This window comes from Indicator indicator, chromosome 38 (genome assembly GCF_027791375.1).
Source record: "Indicator indicator isolate 239-I01 chromosome 38, UM_Iind_1.1, whole genome shotgun sequence".
Lineage (NCBI taxonomy): Eukaryota > Metazoa > Chordata > Aves > Piciformes > Indicatoridae > Indicator > Indicator indicator.
Window position 1 is genome coordinate 3,097,420 of NC_072047.1, and position 21,248 is coordinate 3,118,667.

General features: G+C 59.2%; 1 protein-coding gene across 1 annotated transcript; it reads left to right on the top strand.

Moving 5' to 3' along the window:
- The first annotated feature begins 269 nt into the window (after positions 1–269).
- On the top strand, positions 270–20,631 carry NCAPH (non-SMC condensin I complex subunit H). Its single transcript, XM_054396598.1, has 19 exons — positions 270–376; positions 2,012–2,105; positions 2,420–2,512; positions 3,495–3,633; positions 5,241–5,359; positions 5,638–5,827; positions 7,707–7,798; positions 8,928–9,133; positions 10,140–10,288; positions 11,083–11,189; positions 11,750–11,872; positions 12,685–12,792; positions 13,338–13,493; positions 14,756–14,863; positions 15,062–15,147; positions 16,150–16,225; positions 17,750–17,805; positions 18,424–18,472; positions 20,518–20,631. The coding sequence occupies exons 3-19, from the start codon at positions 2,429–2,431 to the stop codon at positions 20,629–20,631; spliced, it is 1,962 nt and encodes a 653-aa protein (XP_054252573.1). The 5' UTR covers positions 270–376; positions 2,012–2,105; positions 2,420–2,428.
- The last annotated feature ends 617 nt before the right edge of the window (positions 20,632–21,248 follow it).

Genomic DNA, 21,248 nt, shown 5'->3' on the forward strand with positions numbered 1-21,248 from the left:
ATGCGCACTGCCGCCCCGCGCAGCGATTCAAACCGCCGGGGGCGGGGCCTGCTCTCGCCTTTCCGATTGGTCGTTCGCCTGCAGAGCTCCGCTGTGATTGGTCTTTCGCGCGGGGTGTCCCCGCCCCAGCGTGTCCCGGCGCCGCCGTGGGGATGAGCGGAACGGAGGGGACCCCGCGGCTTGGATCCTCCGACTCCTTCGTTTCCCCCGGGCCGCGGTCACTCGGTAGCACCAGCTGTAGCGGCACCCCTGTGTTAGCCAACTGCCCCGGTAACGACGATGAACGGGAGAGGCGGCAGCGCCGGCGCTCGAAGGTCGCCGACATCCAGCTCAGCGCCACCAACTCGCCGCTGGGCATCGCCTCCCCCTTGCCTAAGTACGGCTGGGTCCGGGGGAGGGAAATGGGATGCGGGGAGGAGGAGGGTCCCCGAAGCACCGTGTCCAGCTCGGCAGCAGCGGCTCGCTGCTCGGCCATGCCTTACCTGAGCCCAGGTACAGCCAGGTGTGAGGGGCTGAGAGGGGAACAGGGAGGAGGAGGAGGGTCCCCAAGCCGCCGAGGCGCTGCTGTCCAGCTCGGCAGCACCGACTCAGAATCACAGAACCAGGGGACTGCTGAGCTTGGAAGAGACCTTGGAGATCAAGTCCAGTAGCTCACCCAGAGCTCACAATCCACCACTGCTGCTGAGCCAGTGGCACTGCACCACCTCCCTCAGCACCGCATCCTGGTGGCTTTAAACCCCTCCAGGGATGGAGATTCCATCACTGCCCTGGGCAGCCTGGGAGAACCCTTTACGGGAAGAAATGGATCCTGGCATACAACCTAAACCTTCCCTCATGCAACTTGAGGCTGTTTTCTCGTTTTGCTTATTCCTTGGCACAAGAGCCCAACCCTCACCTGGCTCCAGCCTCCTCTCAGGAAGCTGGACAGAGCCAGAAGGTCTCCCATCAGCCTCCTTCTCCCCAGCTCCTTCAGCTGCTCCTCCCCTGCCCTCTTCTCCAGACCCTTCCCCACCTTTCTTGCCCTTCTCTGGCCCTGCTCCAGCCCTCAATGTCCTTCTTGCAGCCAGGAGCCCAACCCTGCCCCCAGCACTCAATCTGTGGCCTCCCCAGTGCTGAGCAGAGGAGAGTGACCACATCCCTGGACCTGCTGGCCATATTGCTGTCATCACTGTGATCATCATTGTGGCCTTCCAGTATCTGATGGGGGCCTACAGGAAAGCTGGGGAGGGACTTTAGAGGGCATCAGGTAATGACTAGGAGGAGTGGAGAAAAACTACAAATGGGGAGATTCAGATTGGATGTCAGGAAGAAGTTCTTCCCCAGGAGGGTGGTGAGAGACTGGCAGAGGTTGCCCAGGGAGGTGGTGGAAGCCTCATCCCTGGAGGTTTTTGCAGCTAGGCTGGAGGTGGCTGTGAGCAACCTGCTGTGGTGTGAGGTGTCCCTGCCCATGGCAGGGGGGTTGGGACTGGATGAGCCTTGAGTTCCCTTCCAGCCCTGACAATTCTGATTCCATGATCAAGCTCCTGGGCCACAGGCCACAGTGGCTACCTCAAGCAGCTCCTCACCTGCTCTTCTGGCCTTCAGCCAGCCACCTGCCTGGAGAGGCTGAACACCACCAGGATCATCCCCTGCACGTCAGGACCACCATAGAAGCTTCCCACCCCCCTCCCTGCCTCAGAGCTCTGCTGTCAGAGCCAGGCCTCACCTGCTGCTGCCACCACGATGTCAGCTCTGCTTGTGTGCTGCTTCAGCTGCTCCTTGGGAGTGTAGCGGTGGGAGATGGTCACTGTGGCATCTCCTGCAGGGGGGCTCATGGAACTTGAACCCACAACACCCAAACCCAGACCCTTCTCCTCCCACCTCTATGGTAATTGTCACTGAGCCTTGCCTCCCCTGTGCCCAGGCACGGCTGGGCCCAATGTGAAGCACTGAGGGAGAGTATGGGGGGTACAGGGAGGAGGAGGACTGTGTGGGGAAGAAGAGGGTCCCCAACCCACCCTGTGTCCCCCAGGCAGGCAGAGGAGAGGCTGAAAGAGACCCTGCGATGGACCAACGCTCAGATTGCAGAACATTACAACACCTGCATCAAGCTCTCCGCAGAGAATGTGAGTTGTGCTGCCCCAGGGAGGGTTCCTTGTCCTGGCTTCTCTCTCACCACCTCTCCCTGGCACTGCTTGCAAGGCCAGCAGGGATTTAAAACTCCTTGGAGCTTTTGGCTGTGGGATTATTCCCCTGCCAGGCCCTCTTTAAGTACAAACCGTGGCCAGATCTGGGCTTCTGTTGCTGCTTTGCCTGCAGTGACAAAGCAGGAGGCTGCCCAGAGCACATCCCCTGGGTCCTGCTGGGGGATGAGGGGTTCATAGTCTTCTGCCAGGGGTCCTCTGCCAGGGGATCACTTCTGAGCTGTGCTCTCTTTCAGAAAATCACCATGAAGAATGCCTTTGGCTTACACCTGATAGACTACATGACTGAAATCCTGAAACAGAAGGAATCTGAAGGGACTGACTTCAAGGTGAGAGGAATCTGCTTGTGGTGGTGGTTTGTTTCCTGAGGTTTTAGTCAGTGACAAACCTCTGAAGGTAGCTGAGCTGATCGCTTCCACTAAAAACATCTGGTAGAGGCAGCACAGCCTCTTTTCACAGCAGCTCTGGGTGTTGAATCCTCTTGGATTCAACTGAAAGCTGAATTCTTTCACTTATGGTAATTCAGAAGGTTCAAAGAGAGACTTGGGAGGCCTTGAGGTAAATACTGAGTGGTGCAATCAGTACCAAGGCAAGGCTGGAAAAGAAAGGGAGTCAGTGCGGGCAGCTCCTGGCCTGATTTTGATCCAGGATAGATCAGAGTAAGAATTGGACACCAGTGAGCAGAGTCTGGCCCCAGCCTCTTGCCCCCCACAGCTCCTTTAGCTCTTGCTGAGCATTGCTCAGCTCCCCTCTGGGGCTGCTCTTCTGCAGGCTCTCAGCCCCAGGGCTCTCAGCCTTTGCTCCAGGCCCCTTCAGCATCTTCCCAGCCTGCCCTGGACTCTCTCCAGCAAGTTCCCTGTCCCTCTGCAACTGGGGAGCCCAGAACTGGACCCAGGACTCCAGCTGTAGCCTCACGGTGGCAGAGTACAAGGGGAGGAGAATCTCCCTTGACATGCTGCTGGCTATACTCTTCTTCATGCTCCCCAGGAGACCACTGGGGCCTTCTTGGCCACCAGGGCACATTGCTGGCTCATGGGATACATACTCTGTGGTGTGATCCCTTCCAAGAGCCCCCAGAAGCCAGCTGAGCTGTTCCTGAGCAGCCACATCTCGACCCTGCCTGCACCTTGCTCTCCAGAGCTTTGGGACGCAGCGCTTGGGGCTGCAGTTTGGTGGCCATGCTGGTGTTGGGTTGATGGTTGGACTGGATGATCTTAGAGGGCTTTTCCAACCCAAACAACTGCCTGATTCTAGGTGAGACTTTTTTTTCCTTCCTCACTTTCCCCCCACACCTTTTGTTCCTCCTCCCAGCTGGCCGCTGGCACTCTGGACGCCAGCGCCAAGATCTACTCGGCGCGGGTGGACGTGATCCACACAGACACCTACAAGGTTCTTGGAGGCTTGGGCAAGGATGTGGCACCTACAAACAACATGGACAGCTCAGAGGAAGGTCTGAATTCCCTCCTTCTCTGTTAAGCTCTTCTCATTCCACCTCCATGGAAGAGCAGTGAAGTCTCACACAGCACCCCTGAATTTCACAGCGCTTTGTGCCACCCGCTGCCAGGACAGACTGAGAGAGTTGGGGTTGTTTAGTCAGGAGAAGAGAAGACTCCAAGGTGACCTTCTTGTGGCCTTCCAGTATCTGAAGGGGGCTACAAGAAAGCTGGGGAGGGACTTTTTAGGCTATCAGGGAGTGATAGGACTGGGGGGAATGGAACAAAGCTGGAAGTGGGGAGATTCAGGCTGGAAGTGAGGAAGAAGTTCTTCCCCTTGAGAGTGGTGAGAGCCTGGAATGGGTTGTCCAGGGAGGTGATTGAGGCTCCATCCCTGGAGGTGTTTGCAGCCAGGCTGGATGGTGTGAGGTGTCCCTGGGCATGGCAGGGGGGTTGGAACTGGCTGAGCCTTGTGGTCCCTTCCAACTCTGACTGATTCTATGATTCTATGACTTCACTTTTCCAAGCCTGGGAGATCCCCAGCTTGGTTTCTTTGGTGCTGAAGCAGGAAGGGTTGAGTGGAGAACATCAGTTTGGGGCTCAGTGCTGTAGTCAGGGACTTGACCCATCTGGAATGCTCAAAGTGCCCCACTCATTGCTGTGCTCTGCTGAGAAACCAAAATTGTGCTGTTAAGGTAAAATAGGCAAGAAAAAGAAATGTAGCACTCAGCCCAGAGCTGTTGGGGTTTTGTGCTCATCAACAGCTGGCTGGGGAGCTTCCTGCTCACTGGGTCTGCTTCTCACACTGCGTACAGAACCCTGAATCCCACAGTGATGAGAGTGGGAAGGGAGCTCTGGAGCTCAGCCAGTCCAACCCCCCTGCTCCAGCAGGGCACCCACAGCAGCTTGCCCAGCACCACAATGCCCAGGGGGGGTTGGAAGCTCTCCACACAAGGACACTCCACAACCTCTCTGGGCAGCCTGCTCCAGCCCTCCAGCACCCTCACAACAAACAACTTTCTCCTCCTCTTCACATGGAACCTCCTGGGTGCCACTTTGTGCCCCTTGCCCCTTGTGCTGTCCCTGGGCACCACTGAGCAGAGTCTGGCCCCAGCCTCTTGCCCCCCACAGCTCCTTTAGCTCTTGCTGAGCATTGCTCAGCTCCCCTCTGGGGCTGCTCTTCTGCAGGCTCTCAGCCCCAGGGCTCTCAGCCTTTACTCCTCCCAGAGCTGCTCCAGGCCCCTCAGCATCTTCCCAGCCTGCCCTGGACTCTCTCCAGCACTTCCCTGTCCCTCTGGAACTAGGGAGTCCAGAACTGGACCCAGGCCTTCAGATTTGGGCAGAGCAGAGGGGCAGCAGAACCTCCCTCACCCTGCTGCCCACACTCTTCTCTATGCCCCCCAGGACACCTTTGAGGCCTTCTTGGCCCCCAGGGCACATTGCTGGCTCCTGGGCACCTTCTTGTCCCCCAGCACTCTCAGCTCCCTCTCCTTGGAGCTGCTTCCCAGCAGGTCTCCCCTCCCCTGTGCTGCTGCAGGAGGTTGTTGTTCCCCAGTGCAGGCTCTGCCAGCCTATCCCAGGCTATGTCACCACGTTTTCTAAGCACAACTTGTTCTCCTCTCAGAAGCCAGCACAGCTCCTGAGGCTGCCAAGAGAGCTCTGAAGAAGAGCAAACGAAGCTTCAAAACCATCGCACAGGACGTGAGCAGCATCGACCGCCCCGAGGCCAGCCACAGGTGTGAGGTGGGTGGAGGATGGTTGCTGGAGCCCCTGAGCTCTGCTGGGGGAAAGGAGAGCTCACCTCATCTGCCTCATGTCTCCATTAGGAGAGCTCCTCCTGATTCTGCTCTCCTCTCCTGGCTTCTGCCCTTCACATTCACCTCTGAGCTCCTCCTCGGGTGTTCTCCTCCTGGCTGGGGCAGCTGTGAGCCGTCTGCTGGCAGAAGACTCCTCCTGGGGCCTTCTCCTTTTGCTGAGACCTTCTCCATCTGCTCCAGCCTTTGACTCTCTCCTTCCTGCAGGTTGATCCCATGTTCCAGAGGACAGCTGCAGCCTTTGACCAGTGCAGCACAGCTGGTGTCTTCCTCAGCAGGACACACACCTCAGGCTGCCAGAGTGAGCTGCTCTTTGACTCCAAGCTGGTGCCTCTGCCTGCTGCAGCCACACTGACAGCACCCAGCACTGAGCCAGTGGCAGCTGCAGGACTGAAGGGTGAGTGCTGCTGGCTGCTGAGCATGGGGCCCATCCAGCCCTTTCCAGCTCTTGCATCTTCCAAGTGTCCTCACTGAGTCTGATCCAGCTGGACTGAGCTGGGTGCAGGCACAGCTGGGGAGCAGCCCTGAGGAGGAGTTGGGGGTGCTTGGGGTGCAGAGCTGGACAGGAGCTGGCACTGAGCACTGCCAGCCCAGTCCCAGCCTGGCCTGGGCTGATCCCCAGCAGTGTGGGCAGCAGGGGCAGGGAGGGGATTCTGCCCCTCTGCTGTGCTCTGCTGAGACCTCCCTGCAGTGCTGGGGCAGCTCTGGAGTCCTCAGCACAGACAGGGACCTGGTGGAGAGGGACCAGAGGAGGCCAGAGGAATGCTGGCAGGGCTGGAAGGGCTCTGCTGTGAGGCCAGGCTGAGAGTTGGGGTTGGTCAGCCTGGAGAGGAGAAGGCTCCAGGGAGACCTTCTGGTGGCTTTTCAGTACCTGAAGGGGGGTGCAGGAGAGCTGGGGAGGGACTTTAGACAAAGGCCTGGAGTGACAGGAGCAGGAGTGAAGGCTTCAAACTGGAAGAAGCTGGATTGAGATTGGACATTAGGAGCAAATTTGTCCTCAGGAGGGTGGTGAGGCTCTGGAATAGGCTGCCCAGAGAAGCTGTGGAGGCTGCAAGGCTGGAAGTGGTCAAAGCCAGGCTGGATGAGGCCTTGAGCAGCTTGGGCTGGTGGGAGGTGTCCCTGCCTGTGGCAGGCAGCTTTGAACCAGATGCCCTTGCAGATCCTTCCCAACCCAACCCATTCAAGAGTGCTGGGATTTGGGCTTTTGTTTTGGCTTCCCCCATGGCACCACTGCTCTGATTCTGCTGCAGCTGTCAGCTGGGTGCTGGAAACAAGAAGAGCTTTGGAGGGTTTAGATCACTGCATGTAGGGCAGCCTCTGCCATTCTCCCTTTCTGCTGAGAAATGGAACCCAAATCATGGAATCAGAGTGGTGGGGGTTGGGAAGGGACCTCCAGAGATCACTGAGTCCAACCTCCCTGCTAGAGCAGTGTCCCCTAGGGCAGGCCACAAGGGAACACATCCAGATGGCTTTTGAAAGTCTCCACATAAGGACACTCCACAACCTCTCTGGGCAGCCTGCTCCAGCCCTCCAGCACCCTCACAACAAACAACTTTCTCCTCCTCTTCACATGGAACCTCCTGGGTGCCACTTTGTGCCCCTTGCCCCTTGTGCTGTCCCTGGGCACCAGTGAGCAGAGTCTGGCCCCAGCCTCTTGCCCCCCACAGCTCCTTTAGCTCTTGCTGAGCATTGCTCAGCTCCCCTCTGGGGCTGCTCTTCTGCAGGCTCTCAGCCCCAGGGCTCTCAGCCTTTGCTCCTCCCAGAGCTGCTCCAGACCCCTCAGCAGCTTCCCAGCCTGCCCTGGACTCTCTCCAGCACTTCCCTGTCCCTCTGCAACTGGGGAGCCCACAACTGGACCCAGGATTCCAGATGTGATCTCACCAGGGTAGAGTGTGGGGGCAGGAGAACCTCCCTTGCCCTGCTGCCCACACTCCTCTTCATGCCCCCCAGGACACCCTTGAGGTCTTCTTGGCCCTCAGGGCACATTGCTGGCTCCTGGGCACCTTCTTGTCCCTCAGCACTCTCAGCTCCTTCTCCTTGGAGCTGCTTCCCAGCAGGTCTCCCCTCCCCTGTGCTGCTGCAGGTTTGTTCCTCCCCATGGGCAGGACCCTGCCCTTGCCCTGCTTGAACCAAAATGCTTCTGCAGCAAGCCCTGTGCTGCCCTGGGTGCCAGAAGAGCTGCCTGCAGCGTGGCTCCAGGACTGATTTTGGACCAGGCACTGGGTTCAGCTCTTGGTTGCTTCGTCTTCTGACTGATTTCTTCCCCTTGTCTCTAGCCCTGCTTGAAAAATGCCTTGAGAAACGTCCCATCTGCTCCTCCCTGGCTGGTTTCCAGTTCACAAAGTGGGATGCTGAAAGCCATGATGAGGTAGGTGAGGCAGTTCTGTGCTTCTTTCTGTGCTCAGCTCCAAAGCTACCTTGGAGGTCCACAGGATGATAGAACCACAGAATGGTTTGGCCTGGGACAGCCCTCTGAACTCATCCAGTCCAACCAGCAGCCCAGCAACACCACAGCCACCAAACCATGGCCACAGGTTTCTTGAACACCTCCAGGGACTCCACCACCTCCCTGTGTAGCCTGTGCCAATCCCTGACCACTCCTGCAGGAGAGAAGTTTCTCCTCATGTCCAACCTAAACCTCCCCTGGGGCAACTTCAGGTTCTTTCCTTTGATCCTTTCCCTTGTTTCTTGGCACAAGAGCCCAACCCCCACCTGGCTCCAGCCTCCTCTCAGGGAGCTGGACAGAGCCAGAAGGTCTCCCCTCAGCCTCCTTCTTCCCAGCTCCCTCAGCTGCTCCTCCCCAGCCCTCTTCTCCAGACCTTTCTCCACCTTTCTTGCCCTTCTCTGGCCCTGCTCCAGCCCTCAAGGTCCTTCTTGGAGCCAGGAGCCCAACCCTGCCCCCAGCACTCAAGCTGTGGTCTCCCCAGTGCCCAGCCCAGGGGCACAATCCCTGCCCTGCTCCTGCTGCCCTCATCAAGTCCAAGCCTTGACCCAGCACTGCCCCAGGGCAATGCCAACCCCTGGCCCTCAGCACCACATCTCCACAGCTCTGAAACCCCTCCAGGGATGGAGACTCCACCACTGCCCTGGGCAGCCTGGGCCAGGCCTGGACGACCCTCAAGGGGAAGAAATTGTTCCTCATGGCCAACCTGATCCTGCCCTGGGGCAACCTGAGGCCATTTCCTCTTGTCCTGTCATTTGTTCCTGGGCACAAGAGCCCAACCCCCACCTGGCTCCAGCCTCTTCTCAGGGAGCTGGACAGAGCCAGAAGGTCTCCCCTCAGCCTCCTTCTCCCCAGCTCCCTCAGCTGCTCCTCCCCAGCCTTCTTCTCCAGACCCTTCCTCACCTTTCTTGCCCTTCTCTAGCCCTGCTCCAGCCCTCAAGGTCCTTCTTGGGGTGAGGAGCCCACCAGTGACCCCAGGCTTTGAGGCTGTTGTGCTGTGGGGACACTGATGGCCTGCACTGTGTGGTCCTGAGCCCTTCTCCTGCTCCTGCAGTCAGTGTCAGCCCTGCTGGAGAAGTTCAAGAGGAGTGACGAAGTGTTTGATGTCAACGGGGAGGTGGACATCGACCTGGAGGAGTCTGCCCCTGCCCTGCCTGAGAGCAGCTTCTGCTCAGACTCCCCCAGGGGTGCAGCAAGAAGTCAGCTTGGGGAATTCCAGGAAAACCTCAACACCTTTGGCACAACCGACCAGAGCTACAGGTGAGCAGTCACTGAGAATCCACCTTGGCTGCTCCCTAGGGGGAGGGAGGGACTGGGGTTCACTGGGGGCACATTGCACAGCCTGCATCAGGTTGGAAGGGACCTTCCAAGGTCATCTTGTCCAACCCCCTGCACTCAGCAAGGGGCACCTCCAGCTAGGGCAGGTTGCCCTGGGCCATGTCAAGTCTGAACTTGAATGTTTTCAGGGAGCCTCAACCACCTCCCTGGGCAGCCTGTGCCAGTGTCTCACCACCCTCATAGTGCAGAACTTCCTCCTGATGTCCAACCCAAACCTCTGCTCCAGTTTCAAACCACTGCCCCTCAGCCTATCCCCCCAGGCCCTTCTGAACAGTCCCTCCCCAGCCTTCCTGCAGGTCCCCTTCAGATACTGAAATGCAGCTCTAAGGTCTCTCCCTGGAGCCTTCTCTTCTCCAGCCTGAACAGCCCCAACTCTCCCAGCCTGTCCCCACAGGGGAGGTTCTCCAGCCCTCTGTCCATCTTTGTGGCTTCCTCTCCAGCAGCTCCAGGTCTTTCTCTCCCAGCTGGCTGTAGCTTGCTTTCCACTCCAGTTTTGGCCACATGCAGGAATACATCATGGAATCATAGAATCAGTCAGGGTTGGAAGGGACCACAAAGCTCAGCCAGTTCCAACCCCCCTGCCATGGGCAGGGACACCTCACACTGGATCAGGCTGGCCAGAGCCTCATCCAGCCTGGCTGCAAACACCTCCAGGGATGGAGCCTCAACCACCTCCCTGGACAACCCATTCCAGGCTCACAAGAACCTCTCTACCCTCCAAGAGGACCTTTCCATATCCACCTCTCCCTGGAGTGACTTCTTTCCTGCTCACTCCTTCCCACTTTCCCCCCTGCCCCTGGGCCAAACCCCAGCCCTGCTTTCCACAGCAGCCTCATGGCCTGCAGCCAGCTCAGGTACCCCCCAGCTCAAGAGGTCTGGTGTGTGCCACAGAAGGGAGAGCACTCAGCAGCATCTCTCCTCCTTCCAGAGGTAAGGTGTTGAGCTTGGAAGAGGGAGACATTGGCATCCTGAGCCTGCACCTCTCCATGAAGCCAGGGGAATATTCCTACTTCAGCCCCAGCACGCTCTCCTTGTGGGCTGGCCCCGAGCACTGGCGCTTCAAACCTCACCACAGGGGTAGGTACCTGGAGGCAGCAGCCTGCAGAGGTGCCCAGGGCCTGCTGGGGTGGCAGCTGAGCTGCACAGGGAGGGGACAGCTCAAGCACGAGGTCCTGCAGCTCCTGGGAGGAAATGGATGGAGGTTAAGGCACTGAAGTTTAATCAATCGTTTGGAATGGGAATATAAAGAGGGAGCAGGGATCTGGGCAGCTGTGGTACGGCCCAGGGCTTGATGCTGGCTGGGGCCAGGTCTCTCTAATGCCTTCAGTAATGATCTGGACAAAGAGATCAAGGCTCCCTCAGCCACATCTGCAGCTGGCACCAAGCTGGGTGGCAGAGTTGAGCTGCTGGAGGGGTGGAGGCTCTGCAGAGAGAGCTGCCAGGCTGGGTGGATGTGCCAAGGCCAAGGGGATGAGATTCAACAAGGCCAAGGGCTGGGTCCTGCCCTTGGGGCACAACAACCCCAGGAAGGTTCCAGGCTGCAAAATACCTGCTGGGAAAGGCCTTGGGGGTGCTGGGTGGCAGCAGCTGGAGAGGAGCCAGGGAGTGCCCAGGTGGGCAAGAAGGGCAGCAGCAGCCTGGCCTGGAGCAGCAATGGTGTGGGCAGCAGGAGCAGGGCAGGGATTGTGCCCCTGGGCTGGGCACTGGGGAGGCCACAGCTTGAGTGCTGGGGGCAGGGTTGGTTCCTCCTGCAGAGGATGTTGACCCCTCTGAAGCATGAAGCCCAGAGCAACACCCACTGCTTTCCCCTCACAAAAGGAACTTTCCCCTAACAAAAGGAAAGCTCCTGACATTTTCCTTCCCTCCTGCAGCTACTGCTCAGATTCCAGGACAGAGCAAGAGCAGGAGTGCAAAGAAACCCTTTGAGATAGGCTTTGATGAGAGCATTGACTTCAACAGGGACTTCTGTGAGACCAAGGTAGGTGCTGAGGTCCTGCCTCCTCCTGCTCTCTTGTGGCTTCATGAATCACAGCAGCATTTTGGAGGGAAGAGACCTTGAAGATCATCAAGTCCAGCCCTTAACCCAGCACTGCCCCAGGGCACCACGAACCCCTGGCCCTCAGCACCACATCTGCACAGCTTTGAAACCCCTCCAGGGATGGAGACTCCACCACTGCCCTGGGCAGCCTGGGCCAGGCCTTGACAGCCCTCAAGGGGAAGAAATTGTTCCTCATGGCCAACTTGAACCTACCCTGGCACAATTTGAGGCCATCTCCTCTTGTCCTGTCCCTTGTTCCTTGGCACAAGAGCCCAACCCCCACCTGGCTCCTCTCAGGGAGCTGGACAGAGCAATGAGGTCTCCTCTCAGCCTCCTTTTCTCCAGGCTCAACATCTCAGCTGCTCCCCTCCAGCCCTGTTCTCCAGACCCTTCCCCAGCTATGTTGCTTTTCTTTGGACACCAAACTAAGTTCCAAACACCTTTTAGTGCCTCAATCTTCTGAGTAGGGGGCAGCTGATGGTATCTGTCTCCTTCTTCAGGCACCTGTCACTCTGGCCAGATCCCTTCAGGACAGTAACAACTCCAAGAGCACCACACTGCCTCCAGACTTCAACTATGATCCTGGCAATATTTTCCAGATGTTTCTCAAGCCAGATATTAAGGTAAGAGTCTTCTCTAAAAGCCTCTTGGCCAGGATTCCATCACAAACCTGCTCTCCAAATGCTCCAGGGATGTTCCTCAAGGTTGGAAATGCATCAACAGTGACCCAACCTGCTTGTGGATGCTGAGGTGGCTTTAGGAGGGGACTGACAGAGGGCTGGTCCATGAGGAGGAGGAGGAGAAGGCTGGGAAAAGGGGACGTGATGAAGGAGCAAGGTGCAAGCATTGCTTGGGGCAGTGTTTGGAGTTGGAGTTGTCTCTGCCCTGCTGAGGCCACAGCTGGAATATTGCATCCAGCTCTGGGCTCCCCAGTTCAGGAGGGACAGGGATCTGCTGGAGAGAGTCCAAGGGAGGACTCCAAGGATGCTGAAGGGCCTGGAACAGTGCCTGGGGAGGAGAGGCTGAGAGCCCTGGGGGTGGTGAGTGTGGAGAGGAGAAGGCTGAGAGGGATCTGCTCAATGTCTCTCAAGAGCTGAGGGCTGGGGGACAGGAGGCAGGGGCCAGGCTCTGCTCACTTGCACCCTGGGCTAGGCCAAGGGGCACTGGATGGAAACTGCAGCACAGGAGGTTGCAGCTCAGCAGGAGGAGGAACTTCTGCACTGGGAGGCTCCCAGAGGCCTGGAGCAGGCTGCCCAGAGAGGTTGTGGAGTCTCCTTGTCTGGAGCCTTTGCAGCCCTGTCTGGATGTGTTCCTGTGTGCCCTGTGCTGGATTCTCTGCTCCTGCTCTGGCAGGGGGCTTGGACTGGAAGCTCTCCAGAGGTCCCTTCCACCCTTTACATCCTCTGAGCTGTGATCCTGTTCCTGACCCCTGCAGATCTCCAGGATGTTGGCTGCAGGCAGCTCCTTGGAGCCCAGGGCTGGGATCGGTGACTACGACTACAACAACCCCAATGATACCTCCAACTTCTGCCCTGCCCTGCAGGTACTTGCAGCAAGGACATTTCTATGTCACCTGGGTTTGGTCTGTGGTGGGAGTCATTCAGGAGCTGTGTCTTCTCCCTTGGAGTTGTTCAAGGCCAGGCTGGATGAGGCCTTGAGCAGCCTGGGCTGGTGGGAGGTGTCCCTGCCCATGGCAGGAGGTTAGAGCAGATGACCTTTAAGGTCCCTTCCAACCCGACCCATTGAAGTAGATTTCTTCTAAAGCTTCAGCTTCCTGCCAGGCCATTGCTGGCCACTGAGTGTGTTTGTGACAAGTTTGGTCCCTCCTTGGCAGAAGAGCCTTCAACCCTTGTTACCTTCTGGTGCAGAAGTGGCTTTTGATGTCTCTACTCCAGATCCCCTTTAGCTTTGTTTAGCCTTAGCCCAGCCCAAGTGCTATGGGCAATAAGAACACCTTCCAGGAGTGTTCTTCCATGCCCACCTCTCAGGATGGTGGTGATGTCTCCCCACCTTCCCCAGTGCAGGACATCTCTGGCTCCTCAAAGGTGGTCTCTGGGTGTCCTCATTGCTGTGTCTCTTCTTGGGCAGGCTGCAGACAGCGACGATGACAATGACTTTGCTCACTGCACAGGCCAGGCAGAGGGCTTCAACCTGCCTGCCTACCCTGAAGGGCAAGGTGCTGAGCTCAGCAGAGTCAATCTCACAACCTATGGAGAGCTGAACCTCATTCCTGAGCCCCAGAAGGTGAGGGACTCATGGCTGCTCCCTGGGCAACTCGGGAGCAAAGCTTCTCCAACCCCTTGGGAGGTTCTGAGAGCAGTTTCCCTGGTGCAGGATCTCCTGAGTTTCCTGCTGGAGACTTCACTCCCTGGGGAAGCCTTGGGGGAGAGGAGGGACTTAGAAACCACAAGGGGAGCAGCAGGACAGTCCTGACCCTCAGGCAGAACTATGCTTTGGTTGTTCCTGTGAGGACAGTGCTGCTGCTTTGGGCCAGCCCCAGACAACAACTCCAGGCTGGGTACAGAGTGAGTTGAGAGCAGCCCAGATCCAGATCCAGCTGAGTGAAATCAGAGGGCAAAAAAAAAAGACCCTCCAGGAGACCCCAGAGATGGAAACCCAAGCAGCTGGGGATTGCAAGGGCTGGGCAAAATCTTCCTCCTCATCCCTGCCCAAAGTGGGATGAGCTGAGCCAGTCTTGGATGGAGAAGTGCAAGCTTCTGCAGCTGGGTTGGGCCAACCCCAGGCACAGCTCCAGGCTGGGTGCAGAGTGGGTTGAGAGCAGCCCTGAAGAAAGAGCCTTGGGGGTGCTGGGTGCTGAGCAGCTCCCCAGGAGCCAGCAGTGCCCTCCTGCAGCCCAAAGGCAGCTGTGAGCTGGGCTGCAGCCAGAGGAGTGTGGGCAGAGGGCAGGAGAGGGGATTCTGCCCCTGGGCTCTGCTCTGCTCAGACCTCACCTCCAATCCTGCCTCCAGTTCTGGTGTCCCCAGCAGGAGAAGGACACAGAGCTGTGGAGTGAGGCCAGAGGAGGCCACAAAGATGATCCCAGGGCTGGAGCAGCTCTGCTGTGAACACAGGCTGAGGGAGCTGGGGGTGTGCAGCCTGGAGAGGAGAAGGCTCCAGGGGCACCTCAGAGCTGCCTGCCAGGACCTGAAGGGATCCTGCAGGAAGGCTGCAGAGAGACTTTTGCTGAGGGTGTCCAGAGCCAGGCCAAGGGGGAATGGTTTGAAGCTGAGGCAGAGCAGGGTTAGAGTGGAGCTGAGGAAGAAGTTGTTGAGTGTGAGGGTGGTGAGAGTCTGGCACAGGCTGCCCAGGGAGGCTGTGGCTGCCTTCTCCCTGGGGGTGTTCAAGGCCAGGCTGGATGAGGCCTTGAGCAGCTGAGTCTGGCTCAGAGGTGTCCCTGGGCATGGTGGGGAGGTTGGAGGAGATGAGCTCTGAGCTCCCTTCCAACCTGAGCCATGCTGTGGTGCTGCTTGGTGACCCTCCCCTGACCCTGCACATCTTGTGCCCAGGTCAACAAGCTCAGGATCCAGTATGCAAAGACAGCCAAGAAAATTGACATCAAGCACCTGAAGAAAAACATGTGGGGCCTCTTGACTGAGAAGAAAGATGCAGCAGAGGTGAGTGCAGAGGGAACCAGATGCCCCAGGCTGGGAGAAGGCCCTGCAGAGGCAGCCCTGGCCAGGCTGAGCAGCAGTTGCTTTCTCCTTGCTCCCATGGGGTGGTGTCTGAGGACAGGCTGAGTGCCACCTACTGTGGTTTGGCTCTGAAAGCTGAGGAGCAAAGTTTGAACAGGGTCTTGTCCTTCTGCTGAGTAGGAGGAAGATGCAGAGGAAGAGGAGGACAAATCAGTGGTAGCAGGAGAGAAGACCTTGAGCAGCATCACACAGGAACTGCATCAGAGGTAGGCCCTAAGAAAGGTTGGACTGAAGATGAGGAAGAAACTTCAGCTGAGCTGGGGCAAGCTGGGGCTGTTGAGCCTGGAGAAGAGCAGCCCCAGAGGGGATCTGAGCAAGTTGCCCAGGAGCCAGCAAGGTGCCCTGGTGGCCAAAAAGGTCCCAATGGTGTCTGGGGGGCATCAAGAAGAGTGTGGCCAGCAGGGCAAGGGAGGTTCTCCTCCTGCTCTACTCTCCCCTGGTGAGGCCACAGGTGGAGTCCTGGGCCCAGTTCTGGGCTCCCCAGTTGCAGAGGGACAGGAAAGTGCTGGAGAGAGTCCAGGGCAGGCTGGGAAGCTGCTGAGGGGCCTGGAGCAGCTCTGGGAGGAGCAAAGGCTGAGAGCCCTGGGGCTGAGAGCCTGCAGAAGAGCAGCCCCAGAGGGGAGCTGAGCAATGCTCAGCAAGAGCTAAAGGAGCTGTGGGGGGCAAGAGGCTGGGGCCAGACTCTGCTCACTGGTGCCCAGGGACAGCACAAGGGGCAAGGGGCACAAAGTGGCACCCAGGAGGTTCCATGTGAAGAGGAGGAGAAAGTTGTTTGTTGTGAGGGTGCTGGAGGGCTGGAGCAGGCTGCCCAGAGAGGTTGTGGAGTGTCCTTGTGTGGAGAGCTTCCAACTCCCCCTGGGCATTGTGCTGCTGGGCAAGCTGCTGTGGGTGCCCTGCTGGAGCAGAGGGGTTGGACTGGCTGAGCTCCAGAGCTCCCTTCCCCCTGCCCCATCAGTCTCCATCAGTGCATCTCACTGAACCATGAGAGGGAGGTAAAATCTCCTCTTGCTCCTGGCCTTCCACTGCAGGAGCTTCAGGTGACCTTTAGCTTGGCAGATTCCCTGCTGCTGGGAGGGGAATGGCAGAGAGGAGAGATCCCAGGGCAGGAGCTGCTCACTGGGGGCCTGGGCCTTGAGCTATTCCCCCCGCCAGCAGGCTGCAGGGGGCTCTGCCCCTCCTCCCTTCCTGCCTTCCCTTCCCTTCTCCAGGCTGCCTGCCCAAATGGCTCAGGAGCTCTCTGTCCCCTTGGCCTTTGCCTGCCTCCTGCATTTGGCCAACGAGAAGGTGAGTGCTGGATGTCCCCAAGGGCTGTGCTGGATGTCCCCAGGGGTGTGCTGGGTGTCCCCAGGGGTGTGCTGGATGTCCCCAGGGGTGTGCTGGGTGTCCCCAGGGGCTGTGCTGGGTGTCCCCAGGGGCTGTGCTGGATGTTCCCAGGGGCTGTGCTGGATGTCCCCAGGGCTGTGCTGGATGTCCCCAGGGGATGTGCTGGGTGTCCCCAGGGGCTGTGCTGGATGTTCCCAGGGGCTGTGCTGGGTGTCCCCAGGGGTGTGCTGGATGTCCCCAGGGGGTGTGCTGGGTGTCCCCAGGGGGTGTGCTGGATGTCCCCAGGGGGTGTGCTGGTTGTCCCCAGGGGATGTGCTGGATGTCCCCAAGGGCTGTGCTGGATGTCCCCAGGGGTGTGCTGGGTGTCCTCAGGGGGTGTGCTGGGTGTCCTCAGGGGTGTGCTGGATGTCCCCAGGGGTGTGCTGGGTGTCCCCAAGGGGGTGTGCTGGATGTCCCCAGGGGGTGTGCTGGGGACAGTGGAAGGCACTGGGAGCAGCTTCATTTCCTGCCTTCCATCCCAGCCTGAGATCCCAGTTTGATCCTCACAGTGAGCATAACCCAGCTGAACCCTGGCACAGGCTGCCCAGGGAGGCTGTGGCTGCCTCCTCCCTGGAGGTGTTCAGGCCCAGGCTGGATGAGGCCCTGGGCTGGTGGGAGGTGTCCCTGCCCGTGGCAGGAGGGTTGGAACTGGATGAGCTCTGAGGTCCCTTCCAACCCTGACAGTTCTCTGAGGCTGTGAACTGGAAGGTGACAGCTCCTGGTCAGGCCCTGGGAGCAGCCTCCCTGCTGTCTGTCCTGCCGTGTCCTGGGGTCTGGCAGCAGAGGGCTGAGCTCCTGGGTGTGCCAGACCCTGGCAGTGAGAGGCCTTAGTCTAGGGGGGCGGGGGGCTGAAGGAGCTCCCCAGTTGCAGAGGGACAGGGAAGTGCTGGAGAGAGTCCAGGGCAGGCTGGGAAGCTGCTGAGGGGCCTGGAGCAGCTCCGGGAAGAGCAAAGGCTGAGAGCCCTGGGGCTGAGAGCCTGCAGAAGAGCAGCCCCAGAGGGGAGCTGAGCAATGCTCAGCAAGAGCTAAAGGAGCTGTGGGGGGCAAGAGGCTGGGGCCAGACTCTGCTCAGTGGTGCCCAGGGACAGCACAAGGGGCAAGGGGCACAAAGTGGCACCCAGGAGGTTCCATGTGAAGAGGAGGAGAAAGTTGTTTGTTGTGAGGGTGCTGGAGGGCTGGAGCAGGCTGCCCAGAGAGGTTGTGGAGTGTCCTTGTGTGGAGAGCTTCCAACCCCCCCTGGGCATTGTGGTGCTGGGCAAGCTGCTGTGGGTGCCCTGCTGGAGCAGGGGGGTTGGACTGGATGAGCTCCAGAGCTCCTTCCTCTCATGCTGGGATCCTGTGACAGAAGGGGTTGGGGTTCTTCTGGACCCCATCATGCAGACCTTCAGCCTCCCAGGAGATCCAAGTCTCCTTATCTCATCCTCAGCTTTGCTTTTCTGTTCCCAGAATCTGAAGCTGGAGGGCAGAGAGGACCTCTCTGATGTCATCATAACACAGGACAAGTGACCCCCTCCCTCCCCCCCCCCCAAAAAAAAAAAACAAACCCACAGGACAGAGCTCAGCTCCCCAGCTGCTCACTCTGGACCACCTCTGTGGCTCTTCCTTCTTCCCAACACCATTCCTGGGAAGTCCTACTGCTCTCTGCACCTCAGGAAGAGTTTTCCCCCCCCATCAAGGATCTCCCTGCAAGGTGGACAGCTGCAGTCAGTCCTTCCCTGCTTGCTTCCTGCCATCCTTGAGCCACCTTCAGCTTGTGGAGTTCCTCCACCTGACTCTTGAACCACCACCACCAAGGCCTCTTCCATGTGTCCTTCCCAGTTTGTGGACTCTTCCCCTCTCCCAGTTTTCCCTCTGGTGGGCATCCCATGGAATGTTTTCACCTTTCTTTTGTGTTTTTTTGTTTTGTTTTGGTTTGTTTTGGTTTTTAACTGAGCTTAAACTTCCTCTGAATTTCTACAGACTTTGGGGATGGAACTTGTGAGGTGGGGGTCAGAAGAAGGCCTTCAAAGTGGGAGAGGTGAAAGTGAACCCCAGGAGCAGCCAGAGCAAGGCAGGTCCCCAGGGAGAGGTGGCCCAGAAGTGCTTCACCATCACCTCCTGCACCTGAATGATGCCAGCAGGACCAAGCTGGACCAGCTGGACCAGCTTGGTCCTGCTGGCATCATTCAGGTGAGATCAGTTGTGGTCCCCAGGCATGGTCAAGCTTGGCCCAGGAGGAGCTCCCAGCATGGCTCAGGCTGAGCTTCAGTGGAGCTGAGCTTCAGTGGAGCTCCTTGGGCCATGGGCTGTGGGTCAAGAGCCTTGGTGAGGCCACTGGGGTTGGATGGAGAAGTGGAGTCTAGAGCTGGCTGCCGGCTCCTGGCCTGAGGGGCACAGGCTGGGGGCACAGGGTCAGGTGGGGACACAAGAGGAGAGTTTCAAAGTCAAGGAGGCACCAAGAGGAACTTCCTTGAGGGGACATCCCCATGGGAACCACCAGCAGCAGCTCCCTCACAGCTTCAAGACCAGTGGGGACATGTCCCCAAGGGGTGAGGGTGAGCCCCAAGCCCCTCCAGCAGGGCAAGGGTGGTCCTGAGCACCCCTAGGATCCAAACCAGCTCCTGCTCCACTGCTGGTCCCTGGGGCAGCTTCTCCTCACATTGCCTTTGAGGTCCCTCAGTCCCTGGGACAGGTCCCCAGGCAGCTGCTCCTCAGCAATCCATGGTGGGGCATCAGGAGAGGAGAGGTGGAAGAGGTTGGTGGCCCTGGTGCTGCTGTGGAGGGCACTCTGCAGCCCTTCTGGGTGCTGGGCTGGCAGAGAGTTCCCCAGGGTGAAGAAAAGCAGCAGTGCCAGGTCCTGTCCACCTTGCTGAAGGGCAGGGGGAGCTGAAGCAGGGAGAGCAGCTCCCAGTGCATCCCAGGAGCTTGGCCAGGGGAAGAGGAGATGCTGCAGGATCCCTCAGCTCCTCCAGGAGCTGCTGTGGCCTGCAGGACCTCTCAGTTACTCCGTGGGCTGCAGGATCCTCCGGGAGCTGCCGTGGGCTGCAGGATCCCTCAGCTCCTCCAGGAGCTGCTGTGGCCTGCAGGATCCCTCAGCTCCTCCAGGAGGTTCTGTGAGCTGCAGGATCCCTCAGCTCCTCCAGGAGCTGCTGTGGCCTGCAGGATCCCTCAGCTCCTCCAGGAGCTGCTGTGGCCTGCAGGATCTCTCAGCTCCTCCAGGAGCTGCTGTGGGCTGCAGGACTTCACCTCCTTGTGTGCCTGCAGCCACTGCCTCCACTTGCTGAGCTCCATGGTGTGCTCCTCCTCCAGCTGCCTCCTCTCCTGCTCTGCCAAGAGCTTCATCCTCTCTGGGAGAGGAGAGGTGGAGGTGGGAAGGGAGATGCTCAAGCAGAGCTGTGGGAAGCCCCTGAGGTGGCCACTTGCAGCAGAATGTGGCACCCTGCATCTGCTCCAGCTCTGGCAGGAGGCTCTCTGCCTGCAGCTGCTGCACCTCAGCACTCTGCCTCCTCTCCTCCTGCTGCAGGACCTGCCAGGGGACAGCCCCAGCCACTGTCCCCTTCCCAAAAGCCATCTCTGGCAACTTCTTGGGGCTGTAGTGCTGGAGGCAGGGGAAACCTTCTGCCAGCTGCTTCTACCTGCTTGGTCCTCTCCCTCTGCCCATTGACCTCCTGGCCCTTCAGGTCCTCCTTGAAGAGGCTCAGGCAGCCCTTGGCTTGGTCTGGCCTCAGCCTGCTGCCTCCCCAGCTCCTCCAGCAGGACCTGCTGGAACTGCTTCATCCTCTGTCTCCTGGGCCAAGGCAGGGCAGCAGGATGAGCCCAGAGAGGGCTTTGGAGAAGCCTTTCAGGGCTGCTGGCTCCCACCTCCCCTTCCCGTGGTGCCTGGAGAGCTGCTGGCCCTCAGGGGGTGCTGCTGACCCTGCAGGATGTGCTGCTGGCCCTGTTGAGGGTGCTGCTGGTCCTGCAGGATGTGCTGCTGTCCCTGCAGGATGTGCTGCTGTCCCTCAGGATGTGCTGCTGGTCCTGCAGGATGTGCTGCTGGTCCTGCAGGATGTGCTGCTGGCCCTCAGGATGTGCTGCTGGCCCTCAGGGGGTGCTGCTGGCCCAGCTGCTGCTTGAGGAGTTGGCATCTCCCCTGCAGGTGGCTCTGCTCCATGCTCCACACCACTGACTCCCAAGCTGCAGGGCAGGACCACAGCCCCCTGACCATGACCACAGCCCCCTGACCATGACCACAGCCCCTCAACCAGGACCACAGCCCCCTGACCATGACCACAGCCCCTCGACCAGGACCACAGCCCCTCAACCAGGACCACAGCCCCCTGACCATGACCACAGCCCCTCGACCATGACCACAGCCCCCTGACCATGACCACAGCCCCTGACCAGGACCACAGCCCCCTGACCAGGACCACAGCCCCCTGACCAGGACCACCTCCAATCCCCATCCCCCTGACCAGGACCACCTCCAAACCCCTCCTGCCCAGACCCCCTGCTCTCCTCCCCTGGGCTGCAGGGCAGGACCACAGCCCCCTGACCAGGACCACAGCCCCCTGACCAGGACCACCTCCAATCCCCATCCCCCTGACCAGAACCACCTCCAAACCCCTCCTGCCCAGACCCCCTGCTCTCCTCCCCTGGGCTGCAGGGCAGGACCACAGCACCCTGACCAGGACCACCTCCAAATCCCCACCCCCACTCCCCTGCTCTCCTCCCCACGCTCTGTCCTCCTCTTCCTCCTTTTCACAGAATCAACCAGGTTGGAAGAGCTCTCTCAGATCACCAAGTCCCAGCCGATCACCCACCCCTAACTAATCAATTCGACTTCCTCCCCTGCTGGGCCACCTCTCCCGAGGCTGTGGCTGCTGCACTCCCAGTCCATGGCTCTCATCTTCCTCCGGTGCTCCCGGACCACCCTCCGCAGGGCTGCGTGGAGCTCCTCCTGCTGCCGCTGCAGGGAGTGCTGCTC

Excerpts from the sequence above, each read along its gene's own strand:
- NCAPH (XM_054396598.1), top strand. The coding sequence starts at position 2,429 with ATGAAGAATGCCTTTGGCTTACACCTGATAGACTACATGACTGAAATC. Across the intron at positions 7,799-8,927 it reads ATGCTGAAAGCCATGATGAG|TCAGTGTCAGCCCTGCTGGA; the intron begins GTAGGTGAGGCA and ends CTGCTCCTGCAG. Across the intron at positions 10,289-11,082 it reads CTTCAAACCTCACCACAGGG|CTACTGCTCAGATTCCAGGA; the intron begins GTAGGTACCTGG and ends TCCCTCCTGCAG.